This window comes from Bicyclus anynana, chromosome 14 (assembly GCF_947172395.1).
Source record: "Bicyclus anynana chromosome 14, ilBicAnyn1.1, whole genome shotgun sequence".
NCBI classification, from domain to species: Eukaryota; Metazoa; Arthropoda; class Insecta; order Lepidoptera; family Nymphalidae; genus Bicyclus; species Bicyclus anynana.
In genome coordinates, this window is record NC_069096.1 from 3,576,525 (window position 1) to 3,604,183 (window position 27,659).

General features: G+C 34.8%; 1 protein-coding gene across 1 annotated transcript; it reads left to right on the plus strand.

The window, feature by feature from the left end:
• Positions 1 to 3,820: 3,820 nt before the first annotated feature.
• Positions 3,821 to 27,659, plus strand: LOC112047255 (G-protein coupled receptor Mth2; the record flags this gene model as incomplete). Its single annotated transcript, XM_052885371.1, is given in 7 exon segments — positions 3,821 to 4,405; positions 7,944 to 8,112; positions 15,357 to 15,530; positions 24,917 to 24,995; positions 25,481 to 25,662; positions 26,397 to 26,565; positions 27,477 to 27,659. Coding segments are annotated over 7 exon segments (1,349 nt in total), but the record flags the coding sequence as incomplete, so codon positions are not given.

The following is a 27,659-nucleotide window of genomic DNA, read 5'->3' on the forward strand; positions in this document are numbered from 1 at the left end:
ACCACATGAAACAACACTGTCTGCAAAATCTAAATGGCTTGAATTAATACATCACCGGCTTAGCACCGCCTTCATACTGATCAGCAGGTAGAACATATTATGATGTTATTTTTCGCTTTTTAGTTTACTGGTTACGTTTTTTGGTTTTGAAGTCGGTTGTATTTTTTTTATTAAAATTTTTTAATTCATTTAGTAGTTTCAGCGTGATGCCCGAATAACAAAAAAAAACAGACAGACAAAAATTCGAAAAATAAAATATTTTTAGTTTCAGTATAGATCATATAATGCCCCCCAACAAAAATTTTCAAAATATCTTCAATGTACAGAATTCGTATTATAACTATAGATTCTAGATGGCGCTAGTAGTACTCTATGTCACGGTAACGTTTGTTGTTAGGTACATATGGTATAAGTAAAATCACAAATTGCGAATAAATGTATAGATTTCGACCAGTTTTATTATAAGTACCTATAGATATAGATTTTATAATAGTTTAGATTTAATAATACTATTTAATCGACTATGTTTAAATGTATAAACTCCAATGTATAGTTATAAATGTATGCATACGATACGAATCTATTTAGTACAAACTACAAATGAGTACAATAAAGTTTCAAGCATTAACATTAGGTAAGTGTACCTATAGTTCTTCTTAGTTAACTGTCAACATTGAAATTGGAATTTCTAAATTGGTTTAGTTGTTTAGTCTAGTCAATTAAATATAAACCTGCGAATAAAATGGGGATGATGACTAGGTTTGAATATATTGATTTTTATGATACATTCTGGTAAATAGGGTCAATGTTAACTAATTTATACATAAAAAGCAAAGATTGTCTGGATATTTGCAAAATAAATGAGATTATAAAATTTCAAAATCTATTAAAAATATTTTATCGTAATTAGATGAAAATTTATACAGTATTAGCTTCCTTACATTAAATGTGACATTTTTTAATATATGATCTATAAGCATAAACGCACAAATAACAAAGATATTAGTAATTTTGTTTGAACGCCCATACAAATCTAACGATCATTACATTGCCTATGACGTCATTAGTTCGAGCCATTTTGTATGGGGCGTTTTTCAGGGATCCGCGGTAGCGCCGCAAATCTGACTCTTTAAATCCCTGTAGCTCCGAAAGTAATGATCGCAGATACCCTGTTCCTTTTACAAAATTGCTTTACTATTAGTATACTCTCAATTTATATACAATTTAAAAAACTGTCATCATCCCTATTATAAAAATGCAAGCGATAGCTCATTCGATGCGGAATAAAATTATTTTGAGAAAGGTTTATTTGTTTTTTTCTGCAAGGACATCTACGCGGTATCAATGATACGGTGCCCCCGAACTACCCCTTCCGTGTAAAAGCAAAAATTAGGAAAATGACAATGGGCATAAGCGGTATCACTGAACTGAGTAAATCGAAGTTACGTCACAAGTTTTTCATAAATATAATACATTTTTATTGTTTTAACCCCATTGTTTTAACTAAAATATTAATACACCGCTACAAGATCTTTAAGACTCGATATTTTAAGGTGTATAAAACGAAAAAAATACGTTTTAATGCCTACTATGATCGTTGAGGGTCTTGTCTTGAACCTTGTAACCTGCTACATATTAAAGCTTCCACAAACTAATCTCTCAAGCTACATACTTTACTTACATATGGCATTGGAATGTGCTTACAAACCTACACATTCTTCATCAACTTACATATCTGTACAAAATTTTAGCTTACTAGTTTTAACAGACTCTGAATTATCTTAATGACAACTTTATCTTTTTAATTAACAACGGAATTAATAAGCAAATTTTCGATTTCCAATTACGTTTTTTAAGTTGGTCGATTAAAACTTTAAATAAAAATTGCTACATAGCTGTTATAGTTTTCCTTATAATTTCACTATATATATTCTACTCTCGTGATTTTTTTTCAAGTATCCGTAAATAACCGTTTAGCCGGTAAAGGGTGCCGACACTCTTGGGTGGCTCTAACAAAAAATTGTTCTTAATAGCTTAATATTTTTCTAAATCGAATAATATTGGTAGAAGACCCCTTTCATCTTTCAAATACCCATCCAACGATACCCCACACTACGATATGAACGAGTTAAAAAAAATTCATGCCCACTTTACATTTAGTACCCTAACAAAATATCTTTCAAGATGTTATTCTATACATACACACAAACTCACAAAACTATTACTCTTTATATATATGTATGATATCATTGTATAGAACTACCTACCTATTTATTCCTAATAAAATACTTATAAGCTACAAATGTGAGTCACAGGATAAAAAAGGTGGTAGGCAGTATGGGGACAAGTTCCGTAAAATAATAGTAAAGTTTTATTGTTCACAACACAAAACATAATTCACTTCGTCATCAACCCATATTCGGCTCACTGCTGAGCTCGAGTCTCCTCTCAGAATGAGAGGGGTTAGGCCAATAGTCCACCACGCTGGCCCAATGCGGATTGGCAGACTTCACACACGCAGAGAATTAAGAAATTCTCTGGTGTGCAGGTTTCCTCACGATGTTTTCCTTCACCGATTGAGACACGTGATATTTAATTTCTTAAAATGCACACAACTGAAAAGTTGGAGGTGCATACCCCGGACCGGATTCGAACCCACTCCCTCCGGAATCGGAGGCAGAGGTCATATCCACCGGGCTATCACGGCTCATAATTCACTTATGTTACGCATATACGGGCTTACAAGAATACCTACGACTTGCTACGCAATCGTAGGCATGATGCAAAGTGCAAATAAATTTTTATTAAATTTTTCAATTATATTATTTTGTTATATTTTGATATGGCTTCATCCATCCACCAAACTAAATTTTTCAAGACTAGAATAATAAAATATAATAAAAGAATATCTTGTTTTCCCCTCCAATTAGGTAAAAAGACTCCAATTAGTGAGTAGGAGATTAATGCAGCGGATGGGAATCAAACCCAAGACCCTTTTCCTATTGAAGTTTACCGTCCCCGTAAAGCGAAAAATCCTAAAATTGCCATTTCGAGTTAACGCTATTAGAATCGCTGTTATGCTCTAAATATCTGACTAACCGTCATTTTTGTAGCTGCCATAGTTTTTCGTCTTATGAAATGTGGAAATGTCTACTTTATGGAACCTGATGCATAATGGGAGAATTAACTTGAGTCAGTTAATTACTTAAACCAGTGACTGTTTACTTTAAAAAGCGAAAAACTCACTAGCTTTGGTCGACAATTGACTAACTCACAACTATGTCAATGATTTTATAGAGAAAATGCATTAATCATACCTTCTTTTCTCTGTTATTATTTCGTTTTATATTGCTAGTATAAAACAAACTCTGCTATAGTGACATTTTTTAATCGCATCAAAAGTTTATAATATTTAAATTTTCAAAAACTTTAAACGCTCATCTTATCTAAAATCACAGATTTTCGAGTTAATGGCTTTTCGCTCTACGGAGACGATACGATCAAAGCGCTCGGGCAAAATACTACAAAATGTATCTATCTAATAACAATTATACTGTCTCACACATGTATTTAAAATATGAAATACAAAATGTGTACTTTTTAAATGTATTTTAAATACAAATTACATAATACAGTATAGTAAATAGACGAACTAATCCAGCCCATCTTATTTGATAGTTACCTAATGCGAATTTTAACTGTACAGTCAAATTGTTCAGTTAAATCGTCCATTTGTGTCTGTCTGTTTTAACTCTAATGACTTTCTAATTACTTCCTTATCTATTTAAACACAACCCTATTCTCAGTAGGTACTCAACATTGAAGCTAAATATACTTCTAACGAATAAACAAAGCGAACTTGGCTTACCGTTTCCTACGCTTTGATTGTGTTTCAGAAAATTATTAATAATTCAGTTTCAAGTCAAATCAGAACCGTCCGTAACCGCAAAAATATTATGCCCTCCGATGGGTAGAATTTAATTAGTAATATATCTTATTACAAGTGAACAACATGTGCTTGAAAATATTCCTCCTTTGTTTCACAACTATGTTATTCTCAAGAACTATTTGTGCTTCCGTTATTCTCGATCCAGGGGACAATCAGACTATGAAGTGTGCTGAAAGAAAATGCATTCCAAAATGCTGTGAAAGTAACATGTATATGATAGATGTGATAACTACGGAGTGTGTCGTCTTCGACAAAGCGTATAATTACTACAATGCGTCGGTTTATGAGACTATGACTTACAATCCGCATGTACTTAATAAAATAAATAAAACTCTAGGCGATATTTTTTATCTGGTACCTGGAAAGCTTTATGAAGAAATATACGACAATACGACGTTTGCTGAGTGGGGACCTTTCATAGGGGAGACGTATGATCTAAATTCATATCTAACTGAGGTTTGTATATATATCTATAAAATCATCTTCATTTCTATCTCACATTCATTTGCTTGCACTTTTTTCTTAATTTTTAGCAGTTATTAAATAAAATACTAAACTCTAAAAGCATTAAATTATAGAAAATATTTTATATTACATAAAAAATTTTAGTAAAAAATACGACCGACTTCAAAATCACAAAAATGTTTCTACTTAACTAAAAAGTGAAAAAAATATAATTATGAAAACAAAAAACCCGACTGTTTAATGAACTGAAAAGAAAAAAACAAGTACCTAGGTATCACAATATCTGTATAAAGTTCTGACTAAATTCACAAAGACAGGCAGTCGGGTTTTTTGTTTTTATAATAATATTTTTTTTTTTTTTAATTTTTTAGTTTCTTCAAGACATACCTTTTATTTTAAATATAAGTAAGTACAGACAATGCCATTCCTGACTTGAATTCTTTCTAGTTAGTAAACTTTAATTCGATGGTCCCAATATAATTGGTACGCTTTTTTTGGAAATTCGTGTTAAAACAGTTACATAAACATACTATAATATATATATTTTTGAAATTGTCTTTTTACGACCTTAGGATAATGTAAAAACAACTTACCCGCGCCATTTTGAAAATTTATATAGCCTATGTCACTACCACAACTCTAACAAACTCAATGACACCTCACATGTCAAAATCAGCCGTTTGGGCTATAGGGTGTGCCAAAGAAATGGACATACATACACACATACCCACATACATACGCTCGAAAAACATTACCCTCCTTCTGCAGGAGTCGGGTAAAAATGAGATCGTATGTGCTCTACCTTCTGATCAGTATGAAGGCGGTACTAAGTTATGCTGTCTTAATGGGGATGATGACTAGGTTTGAATATATTGATTTTTATGATACATTCAGGTAAATAAGGTCAACGTTAACTAATTTATACATAAAAAGCTTTGACTGGATATTTGCAAAATTAATGAGATTTTAAAATTTCAAAATCTATTAAAAATCTTCTATCGTAATTATATGAAAATTCATACAATTTTAGGTTAAATGTAACATTTTTCAATATGTGAACTATAAACATAAACGCAAAATAACAAAGATATTAGTAATTTTGTTTGACCGCCGATTACTCGAAGACGCCTGAACCGATTTGTTTTTTTTTGTTTGATAGGGTTTGCTTTCCATTTGGTCCCATTGTATACGTTAGGATCTGATGATGGAATCCTGGAGAAATCGAGGGGAACGTTTGAATATTATAGGGACTACTAGAACGTTTGTTAAAGTTTTCAACAAGTATTTTAAGGCACTACAATTCAAAGAAGGTTTGGTGTAGAACTAATGATGTAGCCGAAGCACAAACGAGGGAACTCCTTATAGATTTACAGCAGTTACCTTGTGTTTGGTTATCTTATTTACCTGAATGTATCATAAAAATTAGTATATTCATACCTAGTCATCATCCCCATTTGGTCAGGAGCATATTATTATTGTAGAGCCCTAACTTTAGATAATTTCCTGCTCGAGCTATGTTAACGTGACCAATAAGTAAACAAGGAAACATCATTAAGAATTAATTGGAACAAGAGTCGTCATTGTTTGTGACTTACTGGATGTGAAAACCACACTAGATAAAGGTAACCCAAGCTGGTTATTACTGGGTATTGTTTTTAATTACCTCGTTGATTCAGACGTTAATTTACGTGACTTCGGATCATAAAGCGACTTCGGATCATTCGGATCATCTTTGGTCGTGCTATGAAATATTGAATTTTTCTTTCTTCCGAGAAATTCTTGGTTAAAATATATATATAGCTTGGCTAATTCGTTCGTAACATCCCGATGCCCCGCGAGCACGACTTCATGCCCGCGCTGTCCTTCCCTCTGCCCCGCACGTACTACTTCACACCTGCGAAGTTCTTCCCAAGGAAAAAACTGACCAAGCTATATCGAATTTCGTTCCACCGCTTGCGAGGCTTTTGAGTGGCGGTCCGGGCTTCAGTCATGACATGACTACCATACCATACCATGTTTCTCCTGGGAAGCGCATACTGGTAGGTACAACTCGGATATTATACCGAACAGTGATGTAAGTAAAAGCTTTTAAGTTGTTCAATAATCTTCTTTATCTCCAAGTGAAGATTCTATTAAAATAGGTTCAGGCATTCCAAAGATAAGCCTGGACAAACAAACAGATATACATATCAAACAAAAATTCCAAGTAAGCCTGTTTGTGTTTTGGTTTCGTGTAATTAACTTTAAGCGCTTGACAAAACGCAGTTATTCTGAAATCACAGCAGACACTTTAATTTTATTTATATGCGTATTGATAAAAGGAAAGAGTTAAAAATAATTTTTCAAATTGGTTCAGTAGTTTCGCAGCCTATTCACCTACATACAAACAAACAATCAAATCTTTCCAATTTATAATATTAGTATAGATAAACACCACAGTAAATAAATACATATTAAAAAGGTACTGTGTAAACACTAAATGTTACTCTTTAGTGATGAGTCATCACGAATTATCGAAAACCGCTTCGCGTACTAAACGCTAAGAACGGATTTTGCGAGATATATTAAAGATGTATAAAGGCGGACGAAGCCTCGGGCGTTTACTAGTTATTTGATATGGGGTTCCATAAAATTAAACATATCTAGTGAGTTTTGTATTTAGCCTTGCGAAAATGCCCATCCACTTATACCTAAAAAAATCTTAATAATTCTACTTTAATAATGAAATTATTACAATAAAAAAAAAGTTTGCTACAAAGTTTTATGACATTTTAAATTTATCTTTGATTTGTCCAACGGGGACAAGCTAACGTTGACCATTGGTTTGTTTATTCGTTTTCTTGTTTGTTAAGCTTGTTGGTAACAGAAAAAAAATGAACTAACAAAAAAAATACAGCTTCAAATGTTACTTCGCCGCTAACAGTGATAAAAATGTATTTCTATGTATCTCCAAGAAACATACTTTTATTAAGCCAATTGTTTCAGCAGATCCTTATTTATACATCATTTAATCATCTTCATACACTTTTCTACGGGGGTTCCCTGGGCCGACGTTGTATGGGCCGATGGACATTCCCCAAACTAAAGTTTACGAAGAATCGCTAGTCAAAGAGGCATTCGAAAAAGGTGTGTGGCTATCTTAAAAGCTTGGGAATTCCCCCACTAATCACACAGCACAGAAGCCTAAAGCACTCACTGTTCAAGATTAAAATATTTAAATTTTAAATTTATTTATTAAGCGATTAATCGACGCCTCCCGTGACCAGAAGGCTGGCCTATAATTAGGTCAGAGAATCAGTATTGCCATACAACGTGGCAATACTGCCAGCCTTCTGGGCACTTTACCAATGATCATCGATTCGGATGAATTCTACGACGCCTAAGTCTGTAGATATAATTTTATATTTAATTTAATTTTATTTTTATAATAAGGTTAGATTAGTTATTAGTAATTTAAATATTATTGTATTTAGTTAAGCGTAAATTCTTAATTAAATTTTATTATTTAAAAAGTAATTCTTCTTTGCAGACTGGCGAGATGTACATAGAGTTTCAAAACGCTTACACGCGGTGGCGCGTAGTGGACTACTTTTGCTTCGAGTTCGTTTTTAACAATGTTACGAAGGAAGTTGAACCTTCTTATCTGTTGATGTTTTTACCCACCGACGAGGTCGGCGTTAAAGCTTACTATTATTACTGTGAGTAGACCCAATTAAATTATTATGTTTGTACTAGTTTAGGCGGTCAAGCTTCGCTTTGACTTCCCCATTGGATAGTTAACCGTTACGCATCAACCAATTGCAAGAAAGCCATTGGCAACAGAATTTTTAATCGCATATTATTAATATAAGACTAGCGGACGCCCGCGGTTTCGTCTGCGCGGAATTTAGTTTTTCACAAATCCCTCGGAAACCATGGATTTTTCCGTGATAAAAAGTAGTATATGTGTTCATTCAAGCTATAATATATCTTAATACAAAATTCAAGCAAATTCGGTTCTGTAGTTGAAGCGTGAAAGAGTAACAAACATTCATATCATCAAAATCATCAGTTTTCGCAAATCTCGGGAAACCATGGATTTTTTCGGGATAAAAAGTAGACTATGTGTTAATCCAGACTAAAATCTATTTCCATTCCAAATTTCAGCTAAATCGCTTCAGTAGTAGCGGCGTTATAGAATAACAAACATCCAAACATCCCAACATATACCATGTCCAGATTGAATTGTGCTATTTGGTAAATAAACAAACCCTTTTGTCGATGCCAAACTTTCATAATAGTTTTCAGAACCATCAAACTATTAAAACACGCACAAACACTTTGTTCTTTACAATCCACCTATGGAGAATCATACAAACGTAACATTTTTTTAATTTACACAGGGTTTAATCAAAATTTTTAGAAATAAACGAAATTAAACACGAAATTATGCACACAGATTACATTTAAATGTTAATTTGACGTTTCGTCTCTCTAAGGTTGTGCCAAGTAAAATTGTCACCACAGATTAAAAATGAACGATTTACCGATTGTAAATATCGAATGTATTCCGTTCAGTATCGATATCTGTTAAGAATTGTTAGACATAGTTAAGAACTACCAATTCTTGTTGACGATATTATTGTTGTATATATATATTATGATTACTTTCTTAGGATATGCATAGTGTTAAGTAGGTATAAGTTAACTAGTTATTTCCTTCCTGACTTCCTAATAAATATATGCATATTTAAGTGTATTCCTTGTAGAGTAAGATTTACCTGTACATATATTAGGATAACTAGTTATAAGAGTAGTAGAGACCGTAGATACTTAGCAATTATTACATATAGATAAATAAACTGATTACCCAATAATATTAAGTATTAATATTATATTGTTAAGTACTAATGTCATCTGTACTGCATTACATTGCCATATTTCCATAGTCTGTATTATTATCATATTATGTATTGCTGTTTCACTCTTATTGTAATAATGTACTGTTCACACTATATAGTTATCTCACTCATACTGTAATGCCATCTCTTTCATGAATGTAACTCTGTCTCATTTCTACATATTTTTATACCTGGAATAAAGATTAGAGAATGCGAGCGCTTCTAATCCCATATAATTCAGAATCCCATTAATATTTCACACACTTCACTCCCGAAGCCTGAAGCGATCACACCTCTACATAACAATAATTACGTGTTTTATTTATACGCGTCTCCCTGTGGTTTGGACTCTCCAAAATCCTCCACAGTGCATGGTCCTTCGTACCGGATTCACCGAGCCGGCAAACATCTGAAGAATAAGCTCAGGCAAGAGAGCGTCTCCGTGGAAGAACTGAAGAGGAATCTACCTATCGCCGCAGAACAGGGTTCCGCGGGCTGGGAAGATCGTTCAGTTGGGCCACGGAACTGAAGTGACGTCATCGAAGTCTGCCTAGACCGAAGAAAAGGCATCGACCCTTCGCTGCGGGTGCATTGAGGCGAAGCTCAGTAGTAGCTGCCGAAGACCGCGAGGCTTGTGGGGAAGATCGTTTCATCGAGCTACAGACCAACCGAAGATCTACGACGCAACGACGAAAAGGAATCCACCTTCGCTGCGGGTGCGTTGAGGCGAAGCTCAGTAGTAGCTGCCAAAGACCGCGAGGCTGTGGGGAAGATCGTTTCGTCGCGCTGTAGAAGACCTTCAAGGGTACACCTTCAACAAAACGAAGAGGAATCCACCTTCGCTGCGGGTGCATTGAGGCGAAGCTCCGAGTAGCTGCTGAAGACCGCGAGGCTGTTGGGAAGATCGCTTCGGCGCGTTGGAGAAGACTTCAAGGGTGTCATCTTCAACAAACCGAAGAGGAATCCACCTTCGCTGCGGGTGCATTGAGGCGAAGCTCGGAGTAGCTGCTAAAGACCGCGAGGCTGTTGGGAAGATCGCTTCGTCGCGTTGGAGAAGACTCTAAGCGGTTTACCGCGCCTCATCTGTTCACCACCTAACGGTGTCAAACGGTGAACAGTGAGTTAACGCCTAACGGCGGGAGCAGTATACCAGACGGTACTGCCAGCTTGCCTTAACCGGCAGCTGTAACAGTCTGATCGCGCCAATACGGTTCACGTGAGATAGGGGTCCTCTTAGTAGGCACAGCTGAGGGTGTCGGGCGTTCCTCCCGATACCTGAGCACTCTAACCCTCACGTGTTACCCTCTGTCGGGCGATTCCCACCTCACCTTACCTATTATTCCATCCCTGGGAGAGTGACCCTCAAACAGGACTGCTAGGGCGTTAGGGCTACTAGGGCAGTTAGGATATTAGGGACGGTAGGTTTATTAGGGTATTTATTTATTTTATTTTTTCAAGGTATTTATGTATTTTATTTAGGGTATTAGGTTAAGTATGGTATTTATGTATTTTATTTATATATTTTTATAGGTATTTATTTATTTTATTTAGGGTATTAGGAACGTTAGGATTATTAGGGTTTTAGGGACAGTAGGATCGGTACAGTCAATAAAACCCCAAAGACGGAGAGAGCAGCTGGATCTTAGATTTATTAACCGAATAGAAACAACGACTCACGCAAGACTATGGATAGTTTAATAAGCAATGAACTACTACTACAGCTATTCAATTACCTACAAGTAGAACGAGTATCACATGAAGACCCCTGCATAAAAAACAATCGGACACAAGCTATAGATGACAAACCCCGCATGGATAAATGGACACGAGATTGTAAAAACAAAGAAAGAAAAAGAGCTATTTTGAAAGCACGAATAGAATTCCAACAAGCACGTTTAGAACGAATCAATATAGAATCTGAAATAGAAAAAACAAAGATAGAGCTTAGGCAACTCGAAGAAGAAAACAGTTATAATAAAATAACAGAAACTGTTCATAACGATACAGATAACTTAGATTTACCGCTAAATAAAAATAAAAACATCGACTTAATGAATAGTCCACGAAGAACAGACGCGACAATAAATAAAGATAGTCGTCATTCAGAACCAAGTTGTGATAATAATAGTTATAATGAAAAACTCGAATTAATAGCAAATAACTCAGCTAAAATTAATAATTCACCACCTTTGATTACAAAGGGAAACGAATACATTGCCTTTAGCAATGTTTCAGCAATATTAGAAGAACAAATAAACAGAGATAACAAATTAGAGTCAAGCTGTAGAAACAATTCTAATAATGAAACCAATATAGTTCCGACCAATTTTATTGTAAAAGAGCTAACTCCTTTTTGTAAACCACATATGAATATTCTGGCAAGCAATTCATGTACAAATAAAGCTTGTTTAAAATTGGCACCAGTAGTGTTATGCGTACAGTGTAAGACTGCAACGACTACATTATCATTAAAGAAAGAGTTTAGTAGTAAATTTCACAATATTGACAATTGGATAGATATCACAACGCCTTTACAAGAAAACTCTTGTGATAAAGAAAGTTATTACAATATTCGTATTAATAAAGAAAATCTTTTTAAATTAGATGCAACTACAACTACAATATTTCCCTGGAAAAAAGATTTAACTAATACATCAAACGGTGTTATTTATCGAGATTCTATAGTAGCTTCAAAAAGTGAACTTCATATAAGAACAGAAAATATTATTTGCAACATTGAAATTAACGGATATTTCAACTTAACAGCGAGACCAACAAAGAATAAACTCTTAACGTATAAGAAATACCAAATAACATGTAACGGTGCACTGACATTTTCATTTGCAAGTATAAAACGCGTTAGCTACGATTTAAAAGTCATGACAACCGATAACTCCGACAGATTACTGCTTTATCTAACATTAAAGTTTTCCAGTCGTACATTAGATAAACGTAAACAAATAATTAACATTTACCAAATAACAAGAAAGTTGAGAAATATAATAGCACAACAATTTACCGAAGAAACAATCAAACCTTATTTATTACATCCACCTGCAAGTAATAAATTAATATCATTGAACTTACACCGCAGCAGCAGAGTCGTAAAACAAGAACCACTTTCTCTGATAGTAAGAAATACAACTAAAAAGCCAACAATAGAATGTCATAAACAATTAAAAAGTTGGAGAACCAAAATAGCAAAACAATATGTTGCTAAAATAATAAATGGTTTATTGCTACCACCTTTAGATAATAAAACAGAACGTTTAAAACTTCGCCGCGACAGCCATAAAATAAAAGAACTAATCCAAGAAGACCATTGTTTAATAATAGAAATGTCTGTAAATAATCCAAAAGAAAAAATGTTGACAATAGAAGACGTAGTAAAAAATATTTTTAAAATAATAGAAATCGGCTTATTACCAGCTGCTGATAAAGAAACAATATCATTATACCACAATTGTAATAACCATCTGTATTTCGAGATAGCAACACAGCAGCGAAGTAACAAAAGGTTAGGCAATAAAAAAAGCATTAAGATAATTAACCACGAACCTCTTAAGATGGACTACGATGGATTAAGTTTAAGAGACAAGTCATTGAAGTTAGAAGTTATCACTGATGCCGACGAATACACGTGTGCACTAATAATAATGTGTCAAGAATATTTAGTTCAAATAGCAAACGATCGAAGTCGTAATCGTGAAACAAGTACAACAAGTATTACAAAACAAGAACTTCATACACATTACCAGGATTGGGACGTATCATACCTAAACAAGAAATCCATCCAGTATATTTATAAATACATTAATTATATGGATCATCGTTTAATATTAATTACAAAACCTCCTGCCATTACAAACACAAAATACAGGAAGCTTAAAATATCACTTCATATTCATATTTATGGCAAAACATCATCACAATATTATATATCATCATCACATTACAATGAATATAAAGACGACAGAGAATTTTATACCAACATGAATACTAATAAATACATAGAGTATTGGAAATCAAGACTTAAAATTTAATAAACGGTTACTGGTGTAGGCGTACATCACCGCCAAGATCAAAGTTACACATTTCTACATAAAAGATCTTCATTTTCACTTTACCGCAACAAAACTGTTCTAAAACATCTCTACCACCACAATATTCAAATATTCTTAACGAGGGGGAGCAGCACACGTTAATAAATGTAAATAAACTATTTATGCCCTTAATGCAAATAAACAACGCCCACGAAAACTAAAAAGAAACTCTAACCTCTAACTTGCAATACGAAATAGCTATTTCGCTATAAACAAATCATATAGTATAGGAATCAAAATACTATTAATAACCTTGTCATTAATCTTATCATCAAGTACCATATAAAGGAAAAATTAACATCTTATTTCTCAATTAGGCTTCTTAATATCAAGATAAACTCTAAAAGATAAAAATTATAAAAGTCAGTTTCAGTATCTATTAATCTCGTTTATCTCATCTAGTATATATTAGAATCTTGTATCATATATTATGTTAAAAGAAAAAGGCAAATAATCGCATTACATTAATATTAACGACACATTTAAAATAACTTTACTAATTTATCGAACCAAATTATAATGCTGGAGATAGACGGAAAATCTGAAGAAATGTTTTATCTTAGTATCACAACCGAATTGTTCTTGATTAATTATAGTCTATATCGTCAACACCTAGATTTAGTGCTGCAGACATCTTAACAGATCTTATCTTCGCACGAGGGGGAGACTGTTAAGAATTGTTAGACATAGTTAAGAACTACCAATTCTTGTTGACGATATTATTGTTGTATATATATATTATGATTACTTTCTTAGGATATGCATAGTGTTAAGTAGGTATAAGTTAACTAGTTATTTCCTTCCTGACTTCCTAATAAATATATGCATATTTAAGTGTATTCCTTGTAGAGTAAGATTTACCTGTACATATATTAGGATAACTAGTTATAAGAGTAGTAGAGACCGTAGATACTTAGCAATTATTACATATAGATAAATAAACTGATTACCCAATAATATTAAGTATTAATATTATATTGTTAAGTACTAATGTCATCTGTACTGCATTACATTGCCATATTTCCATAGTCTGTATTATTATCATATTATGTATTGCTGTTTCACTCTTATTGTAATAATGTACTGTTCACACTATATAGTTATCTCACTCATACTGTAATGCCATCTCTTTCATGAATGTAACTCTGTCTCATTTCTACATATTTTTATACCTGGAATAAAGATTAGAGAATGCGAGCGCTTCTAATCCCATATAATTCAGAATCCCATTAATATTTCACACACTTCACTCCCGAAGCCTGAAGCGATCACACCTCTACATAACAATAATTACGTGTTTTATTTATACGCGTCTCCCTGTGGTTTGGACTCTCCAAAATCCTCCACAATATCGTAATTGAGTAATTTGAATAAAGTATTTTTTTCATAGCGCTGTTTAGTTAGTTACGTACTTATATGTTAAAAAAAGATAATGCGTTAACAAGTACTGCCTAAATTTTTTAGTACTCTTTTAATTTATAACAAACAGATACAAGTGAAAAAAATGTTATTTGATAGGTATTAATTAATATGCAACAGAAAGAGGTAGATAGTTAATATCGCGCGTATTTTGACTGTGTGATTAGTGTTGCTAACTTAGAAGTGAGTTTTTAAGTAAAGTGATTTTTTTACAATTGATATAAAATTCGATTAGTATAAGTTTATTCTCGATATAGTTCATCAACGGCCCATCCCTAGGATGACGTCACAACGTTTGCAATTCTAAAAAAATGAAGTTTACATCCAAACATCCATACAAACTTTCGCGCTTATTATATTAGTAGGATAGGACTAGATCTTAGGACTAGATATTAATCTCACTTACTCGGAATAGTTACTTTTGCGTTTGTATACTACACCGTACGTTGGCAACATTAGCAACAATAGGTATTATTTCCATTAGAAACTTCAGACTATCAAGTGTGTGTGCAGGAGATCTAAGACTTACCATCTTTCCAGACTTCATAATATCCTGCGTATTCCTGGCGTTGGTTCTGCTGGTCTACCTGATCCTGCCTGAGCTGCGGAACCTTGGCGGCATGATACTGATGGCCTACACCTCCAGCTTGTTCATGGGCTTCCTCCTCCTGGCGATGATTCAAAGCAACACCGTATTCAAATGTGTTGAACTAAGTAAGTAAATTTTTCAATTTGCTTATTTCAAAAGGACTTTACGGGAACCGGGAATGCCCATTCCCGGCCCTAGCCTATCATAACCACCCGGCAATTTACTTATACGAGTATATATAAAAAAATCTTGATAATTTTCTTTTTTTAATAATGAAATCATTACTTAATCAGAAGAAGTTTGCTAAGGCGCGTTTTGGCTCGTATTGTAAAAAAAAACTAAATGTTTATGTATTTGTCGGCGAGTGAGTTATTTGATCGGACGCGTAAAAAGTCGCGGACATTAACTAGTTGAAAAATAAAACACATTTAAATTTTGTTATTTATATTACACTTTAATTGCAAGTGAAGGATTTCGTAAGTGGTAAAACAACACAATTTAAAAGTGAAAGTGCTGCAACACACATTGATAATATATAAATATAGTATTCAATATATTTTTTTAAGAATATGCCATATCTTTTTTAAATAATATGACCAATATTCCCATTCCCCTCCAACTAGTCGGGAAAGACTGTATTAGGAGTGGGCACGACAATAGTCCAACGGAGCGGAGATCGAACCACCCTTCAGAGACTCTAACCGCTTTTACCGTCGAGCTATTGAGGCTCTATATTTTTTTTTAAATCATCACCAATTAGCTTATTTATGAATGTTATTTAAACGGGTACATACCACGATAAAACGACGAGATTTTTATTGTCGATATTTCGACCCAGTTGCATGGATTGTGGTAAAAATCGTGGTAGTTCGTTGAAAAAAGAAAAAGAACAAGAAAGAGGGTAGATCGATTCTGCCCCTAACAGCTGACTTCACTTCTCATCTCGCAACTTCAGTCCCGTCGTGAATAAAAATCTCGTCGTTTTATCGTGGTATGTACCCGTTTAAATAACATTCATAATGAACAACCACGAAATAAGTTTAAAATCATTAGCTTATTTAATTGTCAAACCGGCCTCTCCCGTTCTAAGGATTTTGAAGGAAATTCCATCGTCCTGCTTATTAAAGACAATCACCAGGAGCGACAAGTTAAAGTCCATTAAAAAACTTATACACAAGGCCGGCCCGTCCATACGGCGAAAGGAGCAGTCATTCCAGGCGCCAAATCCTAGAGGGCGCCTAAATGATAATCCTACTCAACCGTAGACGGTACTGCGCCCGATTCTCAATTGGTCACCCCAGAGTGTGGTCGAGATCTTCGCGTTCCATTCTTACTTTGCACTTATAATTTGGTATAGATATCTACATATTATTAGGAACAAAAAAGAGGCGCCATAATTGGATTTCGCTCCATTTTATAATTTATTTCGGGCCGGCGCTGCTTATACATCAGGTACAAATTGTACGATAACTATAATATAAGTGATACAGAGGTTGATGAAGCTGAGGAGGAGGCCCACACCCATGGGCAGGATGCGACACACCTTGCGCTCACAGGGCCGGCGCTCGATGTACTGTAGAGCGCGTTCGATTTCCACTTGAAGACTTTCATCTACAACATTTATTAAAGACAACGACGTACCGCCAAGCGATTTAGCGTTCCGGTATGTACGATGTTGTGTAGAATCCGAAAGGGGTGTGGAGATTCTCGTCCTACTGCTAACTAGTTGGTCCGCTTCCATCTTAGATTGCATCGTCACTTACCACCAGGTGAGATTGTAGTCAAGAGCTAACTTGTAAACTTAACTTTACTAATACTTTTTATTGCGAAAATAAATTAAGAAAGGGGTGAAATAGGGGTTGAAAGTTTGTATAGAAAGTCCTTCATTTTTAGAGTTACAGTTTTGAAAATTTGTTCATAAACCATGAAAAAAATACGAAATACAATGGGATTCAAAAAAATTTAAAATTCAAACTTTAAAGTGGTGAAATAGGTCTTGAAAGTTTACATTAATTTCCACGCGGACGTAGTCGCAGGCGTCCGCTAGTATCTTAGATTGCATCGTCACTTACCATCAGGTAAGATTGTAGTCAAGGACTAACTGGTCAAGGCATCTGGTCAACGGTTCCAACTGAAAACCAGCGCTGCATGCTCTTTTTATTTAAAGAGTATGTAGCATTATGCTGAGTTGGATCCGTTTACTGGGTTGTGCCACACATCGCAGGATATTGTTATAGAACAAATTGTGTTGTGTGGCATAATTCACTAATAAAGCTTTTTTCTTTCTTTCTTTCTTTCTTTCTTTTTCTAACTTGTAAATAATAAAATATAACATTAATATCCAATATCAACAACTCCAAATCATACAGAAGAAATGCAGTGGATGGTGTATGAGTTTCCGTACACATACGAACACACACATCCATCATACATACATACAACCACATATTTTGTAGTGACGATATATGTGGTGAAGTTCAAAGTTATGGTCACATCACCAGTGACATTAGGAAGTTTTCCAAAATTTAAAATTAATTTGCCGTATCAGTAATTACCCTTTTACGGTATATTTGCAATCTTATTATATTGCCAGCGAAGAAGGTGTTTTTGAAACTTGTATTGAGGTGCTGATTAAAGTCTCACAATTCATCTAAATCCTCGAACCCCAGCACGTAACAATATAATAACTATATAAAAAAATACATATTTTAAATACTACCGGACACCCGCGTGAAAATCGATCTAAACTTTCAACCCCTATTTTACCCCCCTCTATATTTTCGCTTATTTTATAGGTATTATGTAATAAATTGACCACTGATCTTTAAAATTTTACAAAAATATTACTCAAAACATGAATAATTTATATTAAAAAAACTTCAACGACCCCTTGTTCCCATTATGGGTAGAATTTTGATCTAGAATTACGGTATTTGGATACAAACTTTCAGCCCCTATTTCACCCCATTCTGATTTTATTTTCGAAACAAAACTATTCTATTCCTTCTTCGTAGTATATAAATCGTGCCAAGTTTCATTTAAATTTATTGAGTAGTTTCAACATGATGCACGGTCAACAAAAAAACGGACAATCAGAAGCCAAAAACAAAATTGCCTTCAGTATCGATTAAATATAGCAATGTACAGAATTTAACCTGATAAATTTATAACGATTGTAGTAAAAAATATGTTACCATTATCGTACAGTGATTGCTTGAATAAAATATCTTTTATTTTGACCACCTCATTTTTGATAACTTCAAATAAAACCATAGGTACAGTTCCGAGATAAATCATGCAGAACAATATAACTATGTTCCAAAAAGTTGTTAAAGACCATATCATGTTCTGCAATTAGAAAAATAATTTGTAATACAGAATAACATATCTCCGAACAAAATGCATGTAAATTAATAAAAATACACACTGTTTTTAAAATCAGCGCCATTGCGGATCGCATATAGTAAACCGCCTTTGCGAAGTATAGCGTAACAGTAAAAAATAACTGAAAAAAAAAAAAAAAATAGTAAATATACTTAAAACCAAAGTATTCATATCACATTCAGCTATTTTATACCCATATTTCTCTCTCACAATCCATATTTTCAACATGTTGCACCAAACTATCATAGACGATTAAGCACGTCTTAATATTTTTGATTCTATGTTTGATCCTCTCTTTACCAATAATATTAACGAAGACATACTTGTATTCAAAAGCCTTCCTAACCCTCCTCATGCAATGGAGAAGAATATCAAAGAACAAGAGTTTGTAAATGTAGTTATAAGTTATGGAGGTAAATATTAAGAAAGTAACGCAATATTTTAGTAATAATGAATTTTTATCTTGGTTGTAATGAGCAAAACTATAAATACGAATCAATAAAAAGAGTAGCAATACTATGTATAGCTTGTAAGACAGTGATATCTTTTTCATATTCAAATATGTTTTACACACAGTGATAAGAGACAGTATCCTCTCGAAATCTTTGCTCTGAAAAATTAAACCAATGAAACAATTGACAACGAATTCTAAAAAAGAGAATATGAAGGTGTTCTTGGTAAAGTCTATTTTCATACAACAAAAAGTACAGAAGAGAATAAAGTATATAAGAGAATAGGACCATAATAACAATTTAACGATTTTGGTTTTGCCCGTGAAATAATGACGACCGAATAAAAGACTGATCAACGAAAAACATTTAACAGCAGTTTTAAAATTAGACAGTAACATTTTGCTGCAGTGCTTTCAAATATGCGACACTTGTGCGATTGCCACAGCATAAAGTAATCCTATAATTTGATGTTACTTGTTCATATGGTATTCTTAATAATAATGCCAAGTATTTCATTAAAGCTAATTCATGGACTTCGAGGTTGAGTGTATTCAATTCATTAATAACATTGTTGTTCTATGTATTACGGTAAAATATAAAGCATAAACCAAACGAATTCATCAAACCTGCGTCCTTAAGTTATTATTAATATGTACATGAATTTAACTATCACGCCCGGTATACAATAATTACCTATTTATAATAATATATTTTTAATATAAAAATTCAACCGACTTTAAAGAATTATTTCACTTACTTTGATTTTAACATAAAACTACTAAACTGATTTTCATTAAAATTATATGGAACCAATGTGGAATATTGGTCTGAAATCTGAATATACTCTTTCAAACAAAAAAAAAGAATTTTCACAAAATGGGTAATAAATGACGAAGTTAAGAGGTAACAAACATTAAAAAAAACATACGCGTCGGATTGAGAACCTCCTCCTTTTTTGAAGTCGGTTAAAAAATAACATCATATTATGTCCTACCAGCTGATCAGTTTGAAGGCTCTGCTAAGCAGGATCGTGTTAATAAAAGAACTACATGATCTTTCATTAATCAATCTAAAACACTGTCTGAAAATCTAAATCTTTATGATATTCTTTCACGGCAATTAATACATCCTCGGGTTAGGCTGCCAGTCCACTAAAGTGGAGCGAGGCAGCGGACCCGAGAAACGGAGAAATATTTACCAATAGGGTTGCACAAAATCTCCGCTCCTGATAGGTGGACAGGGATTTGCGAGCTAGTTCAAATATTCATAAAAAACCTGTAAGCGTTTCAAAAATTTCCAGAAATCTTCAAGTAATAAGCTTTTTTCTGTATTATTTTCACTATTTTAGATACAGTAGTTTCCAGAGTAAAAGGGCGAAGTTGATTAATTTAAATTATTCTATGTCTATTTTTTTAAATAAGTTAAAAGCATTGTTTTTTTTAAATTCCAAAAAAAATATTTTTAAAATTTTCTTATCAAGACCTTTCATTGGATACTCACACGATGAAGTTTGTAAAAGTTTTTTTTTTCAACTTTCCATCTTACTCCTCATAAATGCCCCTTATATTCAAATTCTACCTATTCACGATACATCCCTGTTTTATACATCCTTATTGTATTTGGGTCACAAGAATTGATATGTGTACCTAATTTCAACTAGATTGGTACAGTACACTCGGAGAAAAGATACAGACATGCGCGAGTGATATTAAAAGGACTCCGTTTTTTGTACTACGTACGTTCGGAACCCCACAAACTGGAAAATTCCTTGTCCAATTATATGTTTTGTGATCCAACAAAGGTTTCAACACGACATCGTACCGGAACGCTAAATCGCTTGGCGGTACGTCTTTGTCGGTAGGGTGGTAACTAGCCACGGCCGAAGTCTCCCGCCAGCCAAATGCTCATTAAACTCTCCAGGAAAGACATACCTAGAATTGAAAGGAATTTATTTATCGACAGCCCTACACAAAGTTGTATAGGATACGAGCCAACGGGTTGTTACCAAAAATCATAATGTTATGATTACGACTAACTGGTGCCAGAATTAATTTAACCCATCGCGTGGGTATGTAAAGGTAATCAGATCAGACGCCTCACTCTAAACAATTTTCGTTGGTCGGAGTGAATTCATTTTGTTTAGATTCGCATATGCTCTGCAGGGTTATTATGTATTAGCGGACGCCCGCGACTACCGTCCGCGTGGTATTTAGTTTTTCACAAATCCCTCGGGAACCATGGATTTTTCTGGGATAAAAAGCAGTCTATGTGTTAATCCAGGCTATAATATATCTTAATACAGAATCTCAGCTAATTCGGTTCAATAGTTGAGGCGTGAAAGAGTAACAAACATTCATATCATCAAAATCATCAGTTTTCGCAAATCTCGGGAAATCATGATTTTTTTCGGGATAAAAAGTAGTGTTAATCCAGAGTAAAATCTATTTCAATTCCAAATTTCAGCTAAATCGCTTCAGTAATAGCGACGTTATAGAGTAACAAACATCCAAACATCAATCAACATAATATTATATTTAATCATATATAATATTATAATATAGTAGGATCTCGGTGTACCATTCAAATAATGAGTCACTAAGTAGTTTTTCATCGTATTTCGTTTTGCAATGATCTAGTATTTTCAACGAAATTACATAATCATGGTCATTTTAACAAGTAGTAACGTTATTTTAAAGAAAAACCTTATATACGTAACTTCGTTGAAATAATCATATTAGATGATCGATAAAACAGAAAACTATAGCCACTTAATGTAATATGGCGTAGTCAAGGTTATTTCTTAGAACACAACAACGAAAATACGACTAAAAACAATGTAGCGACTTATTATTAGAATGGTATCTACACAAAGTTGCATATGGCCGCTGTTCTGTGTTTTGATCAATAATCACTCGACCTTATAGCTGAATTTATTATACAAAACAATAGACCGTTTTATTTAACACCAGACCTTGTACATATGTTTTCTAAGACATAAAAAAGGGATGCTTAACTTTGACTTGACAGTCTGTGTGTCTGTATGTGCCAAAAATTAAAATTCAATTGGAAATGCATTTGTTGTATTTGAACGCTTTTTTAACGTCCGTTAAAAAAACTCTCGTGCGAATGAGGGCTAAACACTCGAATACTGATCATCACCGAATTTTATGAAGATGAATTCATTCTACCTATCATCAAGCTTTGCTTTGACATTCCTTACCCCTATTCTATTCTACTCCGACCCTACACCTATCCAAGCTACCCCTACCCAATCCTACCCCTACCCTACACCTACTCGTACTTCTTTGCTAGGATTTTATTTTGGTTACAGTTTGATTAACCTTCTGTACCCCCTACCCTATTTTAGGTATTTCTATACCATAGGTTCCATTATAGGAGTTTTAGGAACGATTCCTATTTTTTTGAAAATATACTTAATATAGGATAGAAGCAGGCGTTACTTTACGGAAGTTCATTATGAATATATTATAATTTATTGTATTTTGCTATTATCCGCGAAAAGCCGACGAACCCATGCGACACGTCACCCAGGTCCGACCAAATACTCTCTACTCTCTACTCTCTAGGATACTCCGGTTACGGGGTGAAACGTACGTACCTAGGTGACGTTGTCGCACGAATTCGTCGGCTTTTCGCGGATAATAGCAAAATAAATAATTTATTATATACCTAATATAGCACTCAGGGATAGTGTAGCTTCCCACAGTGAAGTACTTTTTCAAATCGACAAATCGATCGATTGATCGATCAAAACAAACAAACTCTCAAATCTTTATAATATTAATCTGATGCCACCGTGTTTCGAATGTGTTTATCAAAGTATCATGTAAATGTTCCGAGTGTATCTGCTAGCTAAATACATTTCACACACATTTCGTGATCTCAGAATTGGGCCAGACTGAGGTTAATTTTGTATATATCTGAGAAGAATCTCTAATAATAGCAAGATATGCAATCTAGTTCAAACTATATGAATCACCCGATGTGAAAGAAGATTGTTTTACAATAAAATCTTTTTCACAAAAAAATTCAACCGATTTCAAAATCACAAAAATAAACTAAAAAGCGAAAAAAGTGCTACCTTCTGAGCACTTTAAAGGCGGTGCCAAGCCAGTGGCGTACCTATTAATTAAAGCCGTTTCTGAAAGAACCACGTGACAGAACAGACTGAAAATCCTAAAGCTTCATGATTTGGCTTGAGTAGCACAAATGTTATTTTACGCTTTTTAGTTTATTTTAGTGATTTTGAAGTCGGTTGAATTTTTTTGTTAAAAAGATTTTATTGTAAAACAATATTTTTTAATGTCGATTAAAAACTAATTACATATCTAAACAAAGCTCGGTGGAGCAAATAATTATAATAGTCTTACATACCTACTACCTTCTTTTTGAAAAATAGGAGATAAAAGATAATTTCAACAGTATAGTAGCTCATGGTGTGGGATTTCGATATCGATATTTTTGTGCATTACTTATTGGATTACAAAATACGAAACCCTACACTACTCGTGGCCTGACACGTACTTAGCCGTAATCAACAAGTGAGTCTCATTACGCTATATTTTACCCCCATTATACCCGGGAACGGCAACTACGCGGGAAAACCCGCGATGATGATGAGATGGGAGCCGCGAAGCTGAAGTGGCTATGGGCAGGCCACATAGTTCGCCGATGGACGTTGGGGCCCCAAGGTGCTGGAATGGCGACCCCGCACTGGAAAGCGCAGTGTATGGTCGACCTCCCACTAGGTGGACCGAAGACATCAAGCGGGTTGCAGGGAGCCGCTGGATGCTGGCGGCTTGAGACCGTTTTGTTTGGAAGTCCATGCAAGAGGCCTATGTCCAGCAGTGGACGTCCATCGGTTGATAATGATGATGATGATGGTGAATGAATGAGATGAGATGTGGAGGTATGACTGATGAGTGTAGTATGTATAGGAAAACCAAACTTATTTACAGTTAATGAGGATAATTTGAAGGTTTACCCGTTGTGTCTGGTTTTAGGAATTTTGTTTCATGTTTAAATATTTAGGCGACCGACTGGTGTTTTTTTTATAATACCATTGCAGACACCGCGCGGTTTCACCCGCATGGTTCCCGTTCCCGTAGGAATACGGGGATAAAATATAGCCTATATAGGGATAGTGTAACTTCCCAACAGTGAAAGAGTTATTAAAATCAGTTCAATTCGGTTCGGTTCAGTAGTTCCAGTTCCAGTATTCAAAACATACAAACAAACAATCAAATCTTTCCTCTTTATAAAATTATTATAGAAGTATAGATTATTTTACATAAAAAATATCACACTGCATTCTGCGTCATGTAACTCTTTCTGAACAAGATCTCCAAGCCTGTGATGGACCTGCCAATGCATGGCTTTAAGCAATGCGTTAAAAACATTTACTTACTCGAGGTTATTACACCATTATAGATGCTTGGAGGCCATTGGATTAGCTTTCACCTTCACACAAGAAGTAAAACAATAAGAAATTGTAATGTTGTCATCAATTGTAAATTATAATAATTATTGCATGTTTATATGTATTATATAAAACCAAGTACACATATTGCCAATTTTTCTACGTTTACATGTATAATAATTTCCATTACAATAGGATTATGTTATAGGCTTAAAACAATGACTCTCTTTTTCAGCTGCCTCGATATACTTTTTCCTATTGGCAACTTTCTGCTGGATGAACGTGATGTCGGTCGACATATGGTGGACTTTCCGGTAAGTTATAAGTAAATGATTATATATAAATAAGCTTCTTATTACCAAGTAGCCTAAGAGCTAAGCCCCATTAGTGCGTTGCGTTACGAAGCCGCAGCGTCGACACGGCGTCGTTTTTCATGTATTTTCAACTAGCACAGAAATACGCAGTTTTAACTCCTAATACATGTATAGATACTAAATATACAATTAATTAAAAATCGCAGAAATCGATTTTGGTTGGTATAATTGCTACGTAATATTTCTTACCCTAGATAAAAACCTGTCACTGGCTGTATCTTCACTTAACATTTGAACAGATTGTAGTCAAGAGCTAACTTGTTGTTGAATAAAAAAATCTAAAGGACATTCTTAAAAAAAATGTCTAGCAATAATAACTCAAACCTTGGTTATATTAAAGCAAAGTTCTCGGGGGTGACTTATGTAGTTAATAAACAGTTTCATAATTTATACAGATAATAAAACAAAATATGTTTGTGTTTCAGAGGTTACGCAAAAGCAAGGCCGATTCACAGAAGAGGAGAGCTTTTCAAGTTTTTCATGTATTGCTTCTACGGCTGGGGCGTGCCGGGCGTGATGACTATCTTACTAGTCGTTATGAACGGACTTGAACTCGAACCTTGGATTATCAAACCTCTTATACCTAGGGCAGGCTGTTTTCTTCAAGGTAATAAAATATGTCTTTTTAAACGCTGCGGAGTTTTTATACGCAGATTATTAATGCATAGGAGTTAGGACATAAGACGCGACCTTTATTTAACACTAGCTGGCGCCGCGCGGTTTCACCCGTGTGGTTCCCGTTCTCGTAGGAATACGAGGATAATAAATAGCCTTTCTCGACAAATTGGCTATCTAACACTGAAAGAATTTTTCAAATCGGTCCAGTAGTTCCAGAGATTAGCGCGTTCAATCAAACAAACAAACAAACTCTTCAGCTTTATAATCTATATATATAAAAATGAATTGCTGTTCGTTAGTCTCGCTAAAACTGGAGGTATAGGGAAGGTTTAAAAGGTGAGAAAAATTAGAATAATTACCGGGAGAACCATAGAAACAACCCTTTTCTATTTCCCATACAAACGTTTAAGAGTCAAGGGGTAGGGTATGGTAGGGGTAGAGTAGTGTAGAGTAGGGATAGGGAAGAAGTGCACATAAGTCAAAGCGAAGCTTGACCAGGTCCACTAGTATTAGTATAGATATAGATTTATTATATACCTAATAAACCAGCGGACGCCCGCGCGGTTGTAATTTCACAAATTGTATGCCGAAACCTTTCTCATAAATTAGGTTTCTACTACTAATTATTGTTCTACTATCTTTTAGTAGAACGATAATTTCTAGTTCTATAATTTTAAATAAATTATTTCAGTGACAAATCAAAATTATACCTTTAAATTTCAGAGGGACAAAAAATGGTGTACCTATACGTACCCATTTTGATTCTTATTCTGAGCAACTGGCTCTTCTTCTTGATGACTGCGTACAACATAAGGCGGTTGATGCGCGGGACTGCTGTGCTGAACTCCGCCGCCGCTGGCAACCCCGCCGCTCACCAGCAGCAGAGGAACAGGTGACATTATATATCCGTCTCTCTGTCTGTCTGTCAGGTTGTATGCAACTGGCTCTTCTTCTTGATGACTGCGTACAACATAAGGCGGTTGATGCGCGGGACTGCTGTGCTGAACTCCGCCGCCGCTGGCAACCCCGCCGCTCACCAGCAGCAGAGGAACAGGTGACATTATATATCCGTCTCTCTGTCTGTCTGTCAGGTTGTATGCAACGGGCTCTTCTTCTTGATGACTGCGTACAACATAAGGTGGTTGATGCGCGAGACTGCTGTGCTGAACTCCACCGCCGCTGGCAACCCCGCCGCTCACCAGCAGCAGAGGAACAGGTGACATTATATATCCGTCTCTCTGTCTGTCTGTCAGGTTGTATGCAACTGGCTCTTCTTCTTGATGACTGCGTACAACATAAGGCGGTTGATGCGCGGGACTGCTGTGCTGAACTCCGCCGCCGCTGGCAACCCCGCCGCTCACCAGCAGCAGAGGAACAGGTGACATTCGATCATCATTAACAACCCATATTCGGCTCACTATTGATCAGAATGAGAGGTGTTAGGCAAATAGACCACCAAGCAGACCCGATGCGAATTGGCAGATTTCACACTCGTAGAGAATTAAATAAGTTCTTAGTTCTGCAGGTTTCCTCACGATGTTCTTTCTTTACTGAAGCACACTTATCGAAGAATTTCTAAGAGATAAATATCCTTCGATAAGTATTAGAAAGTATACATAATATATGCTTCAACTACACGGTTGAGGGACCGGTTTGTCTAAATGGCAGACTACTGTTGTACTCACTCCGCGCTTAGTTGGAGGAGAAATATGAATTGGTTTTAGACAGATATGGTTCAAGTTCTATTTAGACAAAGAAAAACCAAAAGATAATCAAATATTAAACTTTATTATCATATTTCAGATTAATGCTGTATTTAAAGCTGTCAGTAATAATGGGCATAAATTGGCTGTTGGAAGTGATCAGTTTCTTCACGCCTCAGCTTCGAATGTGGGAGATCTCTGATACATACAATTTGCTGATCGGATTCGCAATATTCCTTATCTTTGTATGCAAAAAGAAAATATTCAAGAAATTGGTGGCAAG